Source organism: Melozone crissalis, unplaced genomic scaffold (assembly GCF_028551555.1).
Source record: "Melozone crissalis strain CALT ecotype California unplaced genomic scaffold, PUWL_Pcris_2 ptg000023l_1, whole genome shotgun sequence".
Taxonomy (NCBI): Eukaryota; Metazoa; Chordata; class Aves; order Passeriformes; family Passerellidae; genus Melozone; species Melozone crissalis.
In genome coordinates, this window is record NW_026535801.1 from 19,660,375 (window position 1) to 19,673,375 (window position 13,001).

Below are 13,001 nucleotides of genomic sequence, written 5' to 3' on the forward strand. Positions count from 1 at the left end.
AGATGAAGCCAGTCCAAGGCATGCAGCTGCTTTCTGCTCAGTTTAAGAGAGAAGGAAATGGCAGCCAAAACCTCATGACCATTGTATAACCATTTATAACCAGTTCAAGCCATTAAGTGTTCTTACACTGAAGCATATAGTCAAATGAACATTTTTCAAAGTAAGAACACAATGGTTCCAACAAGCCAAACAGCCTGAGCTGGTTTCCAGTTGTGGCCATGACTTCCTGAATGCACAAGGTTTGTTTCAGCCACCAGCATGTTCCTGGTGGTGCTTTTGGAAAAGCATCAAGTCAACTGACACAGCAGAACAGAGCAGCACCATTTAATGCACTCGAAATAATACCAGTCAGATCAGTGTTTGCCTGCACACAAGAACTCTCCCTTGAAAAGTTCCAGGTTGCCAGGGTTTTTGGAGCACCACAGTGATATTTCTTTGTTTACTCCTGTATCATTGTGGCTACATGTACCATGAATAATGTGGAGGCAGAAGGACCAAGACATGCCAGCCACAGGCTCACAGTGACTCCTTTTTCTATGAGAACTACATCTGGTAGATAGATCGAAGTTCAGAGCAATGTCAGCATACTGGAAGTGGAAACAGTGAGGCAGACACTTGCCTAGCAAATTATTTTCTTAAATACATTGCAGGACAAGCTGAGGATTAAAACTGGGAAACTACACGATAAAAAAAAATTATAATCAAAAAACCAAAGGTGAATGAAAGATAAAAGCAGAGGCAAGACACATACAAGATGAAGGACTGACAGCCAGAAGGTACTTTGACACAAAAATAGTAACTGAATAAGATCACATTAATTGTGTGCTACAGAGCTCCAAGACATTTTTTTCAGCCAGTTTCTGAATACATTTTAGCTGAGGCAGACAAACATTAAGATCTCTAATGCATACTTTCATTCCCAGCCTAGTAATTGTAACTAGTTCACAACTTTCTTCCAAGTGTCCTGTCAAAAGGATCCCACTCATGAACTACACAGAAATTAAATTTAGTAAAAGAGGCATTTAGAAAGATGAGAGATCAACTTTCAGTGTTTTATTTTTTGAAACAGATACAATATTTTTCCAAGGTGATTTTACAGTAAGTGGCACATAGGCTTTTAAAATGGAAACACCCATACAGACACTTAGCTTAAATGTGCACAGTGTATTCTACAACACAAAAACTGTATTGAACATTTTTCCTTGCTCCAGAATGACTTGGCAGCTTCAAAAAGCTAACACACATTTCCATTCTCAAAATCCATTTATAGAGCAATGATAAACCCAAAACTGCAACATGATCCACCTCAAGCACCATGTTTATCTGAGCAGGGACCTCTTGGAAGATCGGGCTGCAATTGCAGCGCTGTCTCTCTCCTGACCCTCAAAGTACTGCTGCTCTATTCGCCGACAAAACGCTGTGAGGTTACTGTAGTTCTTCACTTTTTCAGAGAGTTCATCAGTGATTAGCTGAGTAGTAAGGATTGTGAACAGATGTCCAAACACCAGAGCATCTAATTCAGTTGGTCTGGAAAAAACAAAAAAAAAGAAAAAAAAGAAGAAGAAAAAAAGAACAGGTATTTTGGAAGACAAGTCCTGATGAAGAAAAACCATGCTGTTCTGAGGAACATGTAGCTAGCCATACAGCCTAGAACTGGGATGAAATCAAGCAAGGCTAAACCAAATGTATGAAATCTGTCTAAAGGGTATATTAAGAACTCTGCTTGTTCTCAGGATGGCATTTTCCTTGCTTTAGGGAGCTTGGAAATGTGGAAATAACATCTCTTAGATCAGAGAGACTTACTGATCTAGTTTCAAACCCTGCTCCACCTTTTAGTCCTGTAACAAGGGCAAATGCTTATCAGGTGGTTTGTGGCTCTTCTTTTTCTTCTACAGATGGGTGTTAAAAAATCCAACTATTATCTCACAAGAGGAAAAAAAAAAGAGACAAGTGGAAGCTTATGACTCCCATTCTTTTTTTTTGTGCTCTGCAACAGTTTGGAACTACTGAACCAACAAAAAAGGGTTGGTAGCAGCTGGAAACATCCCTTTTCTGAAAGGGGATTACACAGAAGAAAACAGGTATTTTGAGAATGTTTTAGGTATGATGACCCTTCTGAATTGTCACCTTGGACCTTTAAGTAGTGCATGTATGTAAGTAGTCCATGTAAAAATAATTTTTTTTTTTCAAATCTATTAATGACTTCAGAGTCCCCCTCTACTAATGTTAAATGTATGCAGCACAAAGCTTTCCTAACTGGTAAAATTTTTGCTTTTTTATTTGTGGATCACTAAGCACTCTCCAGTGGAGATGTGGACCCCTGCATAACAAACTAATCTGTCAGAAACAGGCTGCTTTTCTTTTTTACCTCCTAAAGACTCGCAGAAGTCACAGACTGAAAACTACTGGACCAAGAAGATGTATTTTCTTAGTAATATTTCAGACAGCTAAAAAATTTAAAGGTTGAAACTACCAAAAAAGTATGATTAACAACCAATCAACACAAATTCCCCAAGTTAGTATTCTTTAGAAATACAGAAAGAAAAGTTAAGAGATACTATGTTTAATAATCAAAGGAGAAGATGCACCTTAAAGTCATCTTCTGTAAGGAATACTTCTGTATCCTCTGAATTAAGACTACCCAGCTAGTCTCAACTTGAAATAGATTAAGGGGCAAAGCCACAATGCAGAGAAATAACCAAATGCTGCCATTTGAAGACATCTCCCAGTTCAAATGCAGTAAACTGAAATCCAGACCTGAGCATTTCTAGGCTGATCCATGCACAGGGGACAAAAGGGAGCTAATGTGATGTTATTTAAGTCTGTAACATTTCCAAAATTGTGAATTATTAGAGAGAAAAAAAATTAAAAGAGCATATTGCAATTGAAAGAAACTGGTGAGAACAAAGGACATTCCAAGGAGGTCAGGTAATTTCTTTTTTCTCTCCTGGCAATGTGAATTTTTTTTTTTTCACTTTACATTTAGTTCTTTGTGGATCAGCTAGCTTCTCCCCCAGTTCTTAGAACTCAGACACCCTCATGCTAATTTAGTTCATACAGAACTGCTTCTCCTGTTAAGCTGCCCTGATCAGGTTGACACAACATACATTCACTCCTCTAGCACAGAATGTTACCCAAGAAATACAAGTAATGCTTTAAATGTATCATTTTTATTAAGAAACTAACTATATAAAAATGTACATTTGTAGCCTACATAAGTTGTGGTAGAATCTGTAAGACAAGCAGAAGTAAAATGAAATCATAAATACAACAAACTTACAGAGGCTTTCCCTTTAAAACCTTTAAATAATTATTCCTGAAATTTCATGTTTAGATTCCAGTCACACATTTGTATTTTTGCAATGACTCACACAGCATTAAAATAAAATAGGAGTTTCATATAAATACATTTGTATGTATGTGGGTATATACCTATATCTCATATTGCTGGGTGCAGTTTTTCAATGAAGAGTAACTTACTGCTTATTGAAGAAATATGGTTGTGTTCCTAATCTCTGGGAGAGAGCATGACAGCACTGATCTACATCTTCAAGCACCTATCGAAATACACAAGAAAGAAAGAAAAATCCATATTGTCAGGAAGTAACACCATTGCAAGAAATGACCTCCTTATTCTATTTGCACTGACAGTGGGAACAAGGAATGTAACATGTTGGAATATCAAAAGCTGTAAAGTCAGTCAAACCTACACAGCAGCCAGGTAGCAAAGTGTTACTTAATCTAACATTTGAGGTAAGGCAACTCTGATTAAGTGCTTCCCATAACATTTACAACTAAGCTTAATGAAAGGTACTGACTTAAACCCCATAGCTTGCCACAATCCCACAAAGAGTGCCTACCAGCATCATACAGGAAGCAGGGCACAGAACTCACAACCTATTTTCAGGACTATGGCCTAAACTAACACTGACAGAGCTGTGTACAGTTGTGGCAAAACATCCTTCGTTGGACCCCATCAGGTTGCACATAACTTAAAATTTACTGCTGCTGGAGGCAAATACCTGACTCCTGATAATGTTTAAAGTACAGAATATGCATTTCACTACATCTGTTTCAGGAACATACTACTCTCCAATGCCTATAAAAAAAAAAAAAGAAAGATATTAAAGAAATAAGGTTGATTTTTCATACTCACCTGTTCAAGTGTCTTTCCAGCCCATCCGATGGCTTTCATCTTCCTCCTAACCTCCCACTGCTTCTGATAGGACAAAATGCGGTTCAGAGGCCAGGGGTAAGGAGAGCCATACCTTGGGTGAGTAATCTGTGTTGAAAAATAGAAAGGTACTGTGTTATAATGCAAGAAATACAGATACCTCTTGAACAAAACAGCTGATATTTAAACATTTCTCTCAGAAAAGGAGCTGCAGAAGAGAAAAGCAGCTGTGTGTATGCTGTAACTATTTGCACAGAATCCACTGTTTGCAGCATAACTTTTTAAAATTATTATTTCAGAAAGATGAACAAAACCTGTATCTATTCTGCAGTCAGCTCCCTCTAGTAACACAGCTTCTCTAAAATGTGTATGCAAGTGAAATTAAAGTGAAAAGACTTTATCATTAATGGTATAAACCCCCATGTTTCATTTATGAGTAGGGACTTGCAGTTGTGAGCAAAAGTGTTTTCTCATTAAATTTTAATTAAGATGAATGCTGCGGAACCACTCACCTCCTCTACTGTAACATCATCACACCACTGGAGATAGAGCTAGGAAAAGAAAGAACACTTAAAACTTCCTAATAAAGGAGAATACAGAGAATCATTTTTCACTAGCAGAATTTTCTTTTCTAAATTAGATTAAAATTTCCATTTCATTTATTCTCACAGACCTTTGATGTACAACAGAAATTAAAACTGGAAGGCAAAAGCCCACCTGCTAGTCCTTACTTTACCAGCACCAAAACTTGGCTGACATCAAAAGCCTGTTCCTGTTGCCCACACCACACCCAGCCCCAGGCCAGCAAGCAATCCACAGTGTAGGAGAATTTATTCCTGTCATTTCACCTCAAAAGCTGATGACCTAATCTAGGAACAGCACTATTTCCACTACAGGGAAAAATTCTAAAGCTTTCTTGCCTACAGTGTGTGGAGTTACTAGGGTTTGCTGTACCTCTGCTGTCAAGAGCATATTATTGACCAATTCCATGTAGGCTTTCATCTCAGCTTTCTGGACTTCATCCAACCCATCACTGAGAGAATGGCCCTAATGGGGAAAGAAAAAAGACACATGTAAGAATGGGTATTGGAATATTCAGCAACATATGACCCAAGGACCTTAAACATCAATGAGCTTTGGTTCAGATCCTATTCTCTTGCATAGTTCAATAAAAAATTACATGCGAAATTTTTACATACAGTACCCTTTACAATTAGAACCAAATCATCATTATGTAACTAATCTAATCCATAAGGAATCTAAGCTAATCTACAGGAAATTTAGACTATTATCAGTTATAGATGAGCACACTTTGAGCACACAACCTCCTGGTTAGTGTATCCTTATAGCACAAAGTAAACAAATTTACATCCATGATACAGATTCAACTTCTCAGTGAAAATATGGCATTTTTTAAAATAGAGGGGAGGGCTGGGAGAATAAAGGCAAAGTTGAATAGTATTTGACATTTCAGGATTTAAAACAGTCAATTCTAGGCTTAAGACCTCTGAGACCCAGAGACAAAGCATGCAGGAAAACAGTCTCAGAAACTGGCACTGGAATGCAGCTATTCTGCATAGAATTTACTGGGAGAATTTGAGGAAATTACAAAGAAAAACATTTTCACCTCACAAACTCCTGTTCCATAATATCTGTCTTTTAAAACAGTACTAGATTCCTATATTGTTTTAACTAATTTAGTAAGATTCCAGAAAAGCACACTAAATCAGTGCAATGCTCAGCAGGATTAACATTCATAATTAATGAAAACAATGAACTATTACCTTGGCTTTTACAAACTGGACTATGGGTCCAAGTTCAGATACTACTTGATTTCCCACATGAATAAAGGGTACTTTGCCTGTAAAAGGAGAAATGTGTTGGAGTAATGAGACAGAGGATGGTGGGGCGAGAGAAGGGAACAAATGTAAACCTTCTCTGAATTACCATTAAACCAATATAGAGAAAGGAAACAAGGTAAGTGAGTAAAAGTGAGTAAAAACAGTAAAGGACTCCAGGAGTAAGGGCAAAAAGAATACATGTATTTCTGCCTACATTTAAAATTGAAGCAGTATCATTTTCCCTCTTGTGCTCCTTGTTTTTAGGAGAAGGAAGTGTTCAGACCTAAATTACAACATTAGATGCCAGTAAGTGTGGACGTGAGGTGTGAATGCCAGAGAAGCCATAGCATATAAGTGTCACCAGTCCTACTCCTGCACATGCAAGATGCCCCTGTGTGCCTGGATTCAGCATTTCAAATCTCTATTTGCTAACAAATAATTCATATACTTGCATATTTTGCTTTTGCAGGGGTTTCCCTCCTCCCAGTCAACTCTTGGTTTTGGGTATTTTTTAAATCGTCTCATTTCACTGCTTTAACCAAAAATATCAGTGCCAGCAGTAGAACCCATATAGCTGGCAGACATATAGTGACAGGCACTTCCATATGGCAGTCATCAGCCAGAGCCAGGTAATCAGTAAATATGGAGCTCCTCACACAACAAAAATCTGGGACAGAGCACGAGGATCTTGGCACCTTGTGTTCTGTAATTCTTTCTGATTTTTAGGCAATTTTCTGAAGCTGGTCTCTGGGCATTTTTAGGCAGTCACTTCCAACAAAAACAGGCTGTGTACCCTTCTAATACTTCACTTTTTGGTGGTGGGTTTGAATTTTTTCCAGACAGTCTCATGGATCTGAGGAAGATTTAAAATCACCTGTCACCATTTACAGTGAAAATGCACCCTTTGGTCTCCTGCATCCTGGCAATCAACTCCCACACAGAGAAACAAAAGAGAACCTTTCTCCAGCATTGTTTCATTCCAGCAACAGGAAAATATAACAGCATTTCCTGGAATATTCCCTGGATGCAGAATAAAGCCATTTTTGGACACATTTGTCTTTCTGCTTTATGGCATTTGAGAGAAGGTTTCCACCAGGCACTGAGCTGTGTGAACACTTTACACAGGTACTGTTACACATGGTACCAATGTTACTTTGCATTTCACTGTTTTGATTGCTTGCAGAGGAGAAACTGCTCTGGAGAGGAGGGGGAAAGGCAACCCACACACAGCAGCACTGCCTGTTATCAACAAGACAAGGCCTAGTTGCCATGGTATCAAAATGGAGGTGTAACACAGTAATCTAAATGAAGGCCACACTTACCAGATGGGGACATGTACTCGGCGTTTGCCCTGCAAATCACCCGGATTGGCAGATTGCACATTTGCAAGAAGGCCTGGAAACAAAGAGTCGCATTTGAAAAGCATTCATACACCAGTGGCAAACAAATGTGGTGCTCTCCATGCATTTGCCTGTGTTAGCTGGCTCCCAGCACACTCTTAGGAAGTACAGTTCCTTGCATATTGTTCTTAGGAAGAGAGAAGGGTAAGTAAAAGAAAAACAAAGGGATTTTGACTTCTTTAGATAACTGTTTATCATTCAAACACCGACTGGAATTCTTCCAATGCAGATTCATCTATTTTTATTGTTTTTTTAAGATGGGCAAAGAAGCAGTATCTGACAGACACAATTAGTGCTGTGGCTCTACAAAACTGAGTGACATTTTGCCCCTTTTAAAAACCACAATATTCATTTCTCCTGGCTAAAGCTGACTCATCAAGGTAATGTTATGCAACATGGCAAACACATAGGGCACCTTTCCACATTATAATAACAATTTTGCTCTGTGATACTGTCAAAGCACAAGTCTGGTTGGGGAGAAAGTATTATTTTTAATTTATGAGATTCATGGAGAGCATAAGTGATCGATTTACCATTTCCTTCTATCTGTGTTCTTGGATTCAAAGCTTTCTCAGGAGGGTAACAATTTCTGTCAGCACCTGCCACTACCACAAAATCCACAGACTGTTTCTGCTGAAATACCAAAATGTCAAGACAAATATTTGCAGTTTGGACAGAACACAGCAAATAAGGAATCTCTTACTTGCTAGAGACTCTCACAGCTCAGCTCAGTCCTATCATTCATTTTGTCTCTGCAACTAGACAGGTCACAAGTCCAGATTCCAAAATTATTCTATTAACTATTTATACAACGTGACTTGAGGTAAAAAAGGCCTAGAGCAACCAGGCTCCCACCATGAAGAAAAAGAGTGCTGTAACACAGCATTTTCTGCACAAGCCTCCTCCTTGCTCTTCAGAGGGCAGGATCTGGCAGTAAACCACATTCTCACAGCTTTAGCTGCTCAGAGTCTAATCACACACATGAAAGCAACCTAAACCCTAACCTTAAGATTTGCTACTCTTCATAATAGAGCACAGATTCTAGTAATATCAGAAATCATTTCGTCTACCCTCAGTTAAAAAAATCAAAATTAAAAAGAAATGTAAGAGGACCCTAAAGTAAACACCACATCAAAAACCTGAGAAAACTTTCTTGGAATAGTCATCTTCAGTTCTGATGAATGCTTCATTAGTACTGACACTGAAAAGAATGATTCATGCTCAAAACTGGATAAACCCATCCAGTGCTGAATTTACCAGATCAGTCTTCCTGCGAGGTTCTGAAGCACCGACCACTGGAGCTGCCCCTTCAGCAGCTTTCAGCAGCCTTACAGGGCTTCTTCCAGGACCCCCTTCAGCATCCCCATGCCAAGACCTGTTCCACTTCAGTCTTTGTCTGTATTTAGGATTGGCTTTAAGATGAGTGATGAAATAAACCTAAGTATGTAATATACTCTGTAATATTAACAGTATAATCTAAATATAAAATACAATCAACCCAAGAAAAAATTTTTTTAAACTCTGCTATTACATGTTTTAAAAGACAGAAGCCCAGGGAATAAAAAGACCAGTATATCTGTTTATTATGAGCTGTGACTTGTATCCAAAGCATGACCTGCTCAACTTTAAGTGCTCCTTACAAAATGTTCTGCAGCAAAATAAAGGAAAGGTCCACAGTATAAGACAATTTTAATCCTTATTGAATCTACACTGCTTAACTAAACATTAACTAGAGAAGTAGGCCAGTATCTACTTCTTGCTTCAGCTTAAACTAATGGTCCACTGGACACCCTTCATGTCAACTAAAATATTCATGTGAATCAGTAAAAGACAGCAGTATTATCCCAAATTAGGAGGGCTCAGTCTAAGAAACAAGCCTTGTAATTTGCATTACTATGAGTACTTACATTCTTTCACTGATGTAACTGACAGGCTTTGGAAATTATTAGTATTAACAAGTCAGATGGTTTTGACTTTTCAAGCACAGTGAATGCATTCCATATTTATGGAAATTATCGTTTCTTTTAGAAAAAAAAAAAAGACAAGGATCATGACCAATGCATTCCTATAAATATTCACTGCCAGAAAATTTTTTCTGATGCATTCAACTAGGTATGCTAGATATTAGACAATAACTGATATTAGACAGTAAGTGGCATGAACTATTACCAAAATAATTGAAACTGGAACAGATCAAAGAAATCTTAGAGAGAGAACACAGAACAAAGCAGCAATTTCTCTGAGTCTTTATCTCATTACACGCTTTAGCCCAGTGATCAAGGGAGGATTTGTTCCCTTTTTGACCACTCACACAGAATGTCAAGAACCAGCACATTTGGTGTGCAGATGGTATGAGACCACCATGGCTTCCAACTCTGATAAAAGATGCCATGGAACACTGATTACTTCAGCTCAGAACATCTTGTTTCCCTTTGGGTACCTCACATACACAGTCTGAGCAGGAAAGTTACCCTTGCTTTTCTTGTGAGAGAAATCTTTTTCTGTGAGCAAATGGGAGTGTGCTCAGCTCCTCTGAGTGCTTTTGGGCAAGAGACTGAAGGCTGAAACCACTTCAGTGCAGTTTTGCTGAGATTTATGAAGATTTATGAAGATATCAACACCCCTTCAAAGACAAGGCATCAAAAGTTGAGCAATCTGAAAGACTAAGGGCCCAGGCTCATTCTAGTACATCAGAGATTATTGTTAACATCCTAAATCTGGCTGATCAACTTAAAAAAGGATTGAAAAGGGCCAACTAAATTCCAAGTAACACACAATCTAGTTAATGACACCCTCGTGAAAATTCACCAGAAAATGGCAAGGAAGACAGTAACAGCAAAACTAGAAACAAGATATTTAACTGAGCACAGCCTGTCCCACCTCACAAAGATGCCTGTAGTTCCAACAGCATTACACTTCCAGCTGTCTTCTCCTCTGAAAAAAAAAGTGTACAACCAAAGAACAAAGAGGGTGACCCTACAGGCCTCAAGCTGGATCTCCTCCAGCACCAGAGGAACAGAGTGTATCCTTTCTTTGGATGAGGTTAATGTAAGAAACAGATAAAGGCATTAAAAAATAAAGATTTTGCTTAATAGGGTCTGTCAGTTTCTCTCCCACACATGCTCTCTGCCTCTTTCCTGACAATCTCCTCTCTCACACTCTTCCAGCCTCTCTAGCTGTAGCATTACCTAACACCTAGAAAGTGAAGGAAGAAATATGAAAAAAAACATTTTTAGCAATGATACCTCTCTTTTTCCAGGCTGAAACCATTGAGTCTACAGTGCTGCTACTGCCCCTGTGCACCTTGTTTTTAATGGGAGACTTTGCTGTAGACAGACATGGAAGGTTTCTGCACATCCATGAGGAGGAGAAAGGGATGAGAGCAAGGCAAACAGAAGCAACCAGATGAATAATGTCTGTCCTCCCCTACCCTCCCAAAGAGTTGTGGACAATGAATTGAAGAAAAGTCTGGGGAAGCCTCTCAGTGCCTTTTCTGCCTCACTGCACACTGATCCACACTGACTGTGGTTTGTATTGTACTGCCTTACACTCACAGAGAGGAGCATGAGCCACTCTGTTTTCAAAATCAGGTGGAACAACCAAGTCCATATTTTTGCTGTGAGAGAATGAGGTATTGGTAACTATGTGAAGAGGGCTGATAGGAAGCTTTGAGGTGACACTTGTTACAAAATTAATCAAATATCTTATGCCTATCATTCATTTCAATCATGGCAGGTGACACCTCCTGCCAGAATTATGGAGTATATTTACAACAGCACTGCTTAAAGGACACAATCCATGTAAGGCTTGCTTCTTATAGCCCACCCAATTTAAAATTCAAAACATAAGTAGGATGTTTGATTTCAATTATCTAGAAAAACAATCAGAGCAATCACCTTTGCGCTGATTTGGCATAATTCAAAAGCCCAGAGCCCAGAAACCACAGCCAGACACAGGACAACTCAGCCCACCCTTCCCTTCCTCCTGCCTCCTCACCCTCCTCTTCTCACAGGACTGACATTCTCATCTCTGCTGCTGCCACCCCCAGAACAATGCAAGAAAGGGGTGCCATTGTGTCCTCCTCTGATGACAAGTACGGGAAGAGACTGTACATGAAATACAATGGGAAGGCACAGGAGAAGGGAAAGAGGAGCTTTTTTTATTTATTACCAGAGTTATTGGTTTAGGAGTGATTTTCACTCTTGCTCTCCCTTCCTCTCTGCCCTGCCAGCTAAGGACACCGTCAGCCGGACACACGATGCACTGGGCAGCCAATCCCCCTGCCACAGCTCCACCACAATGCCCTCCTCTTCCCCTACAGCTTCCTCCCAGAAAAACACAGATGAGCAAACACATACACTCATTAAAAATGAGTTACAACTTGACGTAAATCATATCCAGATTGCACTTTCTGAGATCAGAGGCAAGAATGAAATTACTTATGCCAAGACTCAAATAGTTCACAATTTACGTCGCCACATGAGGAACACTACTTTCAGATGGCACAGTCCAGGCTCCATTTGAAGAAGATATATTCATGATTAGTTTTTAATAAAGAACGAGCCATTCCAAGCCATCTCTTACTCAGCAGCCCTTCTAAAGGCACTAACACAACATACTGTTAGGAAGAAAGAGTGAAATGCATTTTCTGTTTTCATTTTATGTTATTTCATGAGCATACAATGGACAGTACGTGATGACAACTAAAGAGTTATTCTCTAATTTACTGCAGGAACACATTTTAAAATTAAAACCTATGAAAAAATCTACAGAATAATTCAGTTTTCATATCAAACAGCTGCAGTCCCTGTAACTGAAATAGTGTGTCTAAGGTTATAAATGAAAACTGTTCAGTATCATTGCTTGAGTGACAGATTAAATTCCTAATCCAGTTATGGTAATGGCCACATGTGTAGTTTAACATAAATTAAGATCTTAATTATATTTGTGACTATTTTAAACAAAATAACAAATTCCTCTGTACCTGTGAATGTAATTTATAGCAAAGCCACGTTCATTCTCCAAAACAATCTATTTTATACTGCATCATGGCACTGCCTCTAATGGTGTAATGTAATTCTTGTTGTAGAATGTAGAAAGAGTGGATTCACTGGTAGCACAGGGGTTTTGAAGATAAATGAAGATTCTATTCATTCAGAGGTAATTTCATCTTAGAACTATATGAAAGATGTTTCACTCACAAACAGTACCTGTATAGCTTGGGATTTAAGAATGTTTTCAGCAACAACACAATGCTGCTAGATTGATTATGTTGATACTGCATTCCTCATCACAAAGAATTTCAGCTTTTATTCTCTTTAAAAAAAAGGGACTGGCAGATTTTCATTTCAGTACCAAGCTTTTGTTTAAGACTCAGCAACAAGTTCAAATTTCTGCTAATGTTTTGTCTAGAGAAAAACTAAACCACAATTCATACACACACACACAGAGAAAAAAAAATCACAAGTCTGTCAAGGGCAATTAATCATGTATGATTTACACATTTATTTGATTACTTGTTCAAGTAAATAAGCAATTGGTCTATGTAACACAATTTTAAATTGCCCAAACTTTCTTCTGTCATTC

At 38.5% G+C, this 13,001-nt stretch overlaps 1 protein-coding gene across 1 annotated transcript in view; it reads right to left on the bottom strand.

Annotated features, from left to right (window-relative positions):
- Nucleotides 1–1,038: 1,038 nt before the first annotated feature.
- The window catches only part of MTX2 (metaxin 2), a 29,613-nt gene continuing 17,650 nt past the window's right edge, over nucleotides 1,039–13,001 (bottom strand). The window contains 7 exon segments of the mRNA XM_054278424.1: nucleotides 1,039–1,527; nucleotides 3,481–3,557; nucleotides 4,157–4,282; nucleotides 4,687–4,725; nucleotides 5,129–5,221; nucleotides 5,959–6,035; nucleotides 7,338–7,410. Coding sequence (XP_054134399.1) covers nucleotides 1,320–1,527; nucleotides 3,481–3,557; nucleotides 4,157–4,282; nucleotides 4,687–4,725; nucleotides 5,129–5,221; nucleotides 5,959–6,035; nucleotides 7,338–7,410 — 693 coding nt within the window. The 3' untranslated portion in view covers nucleotides 1,039–1,319.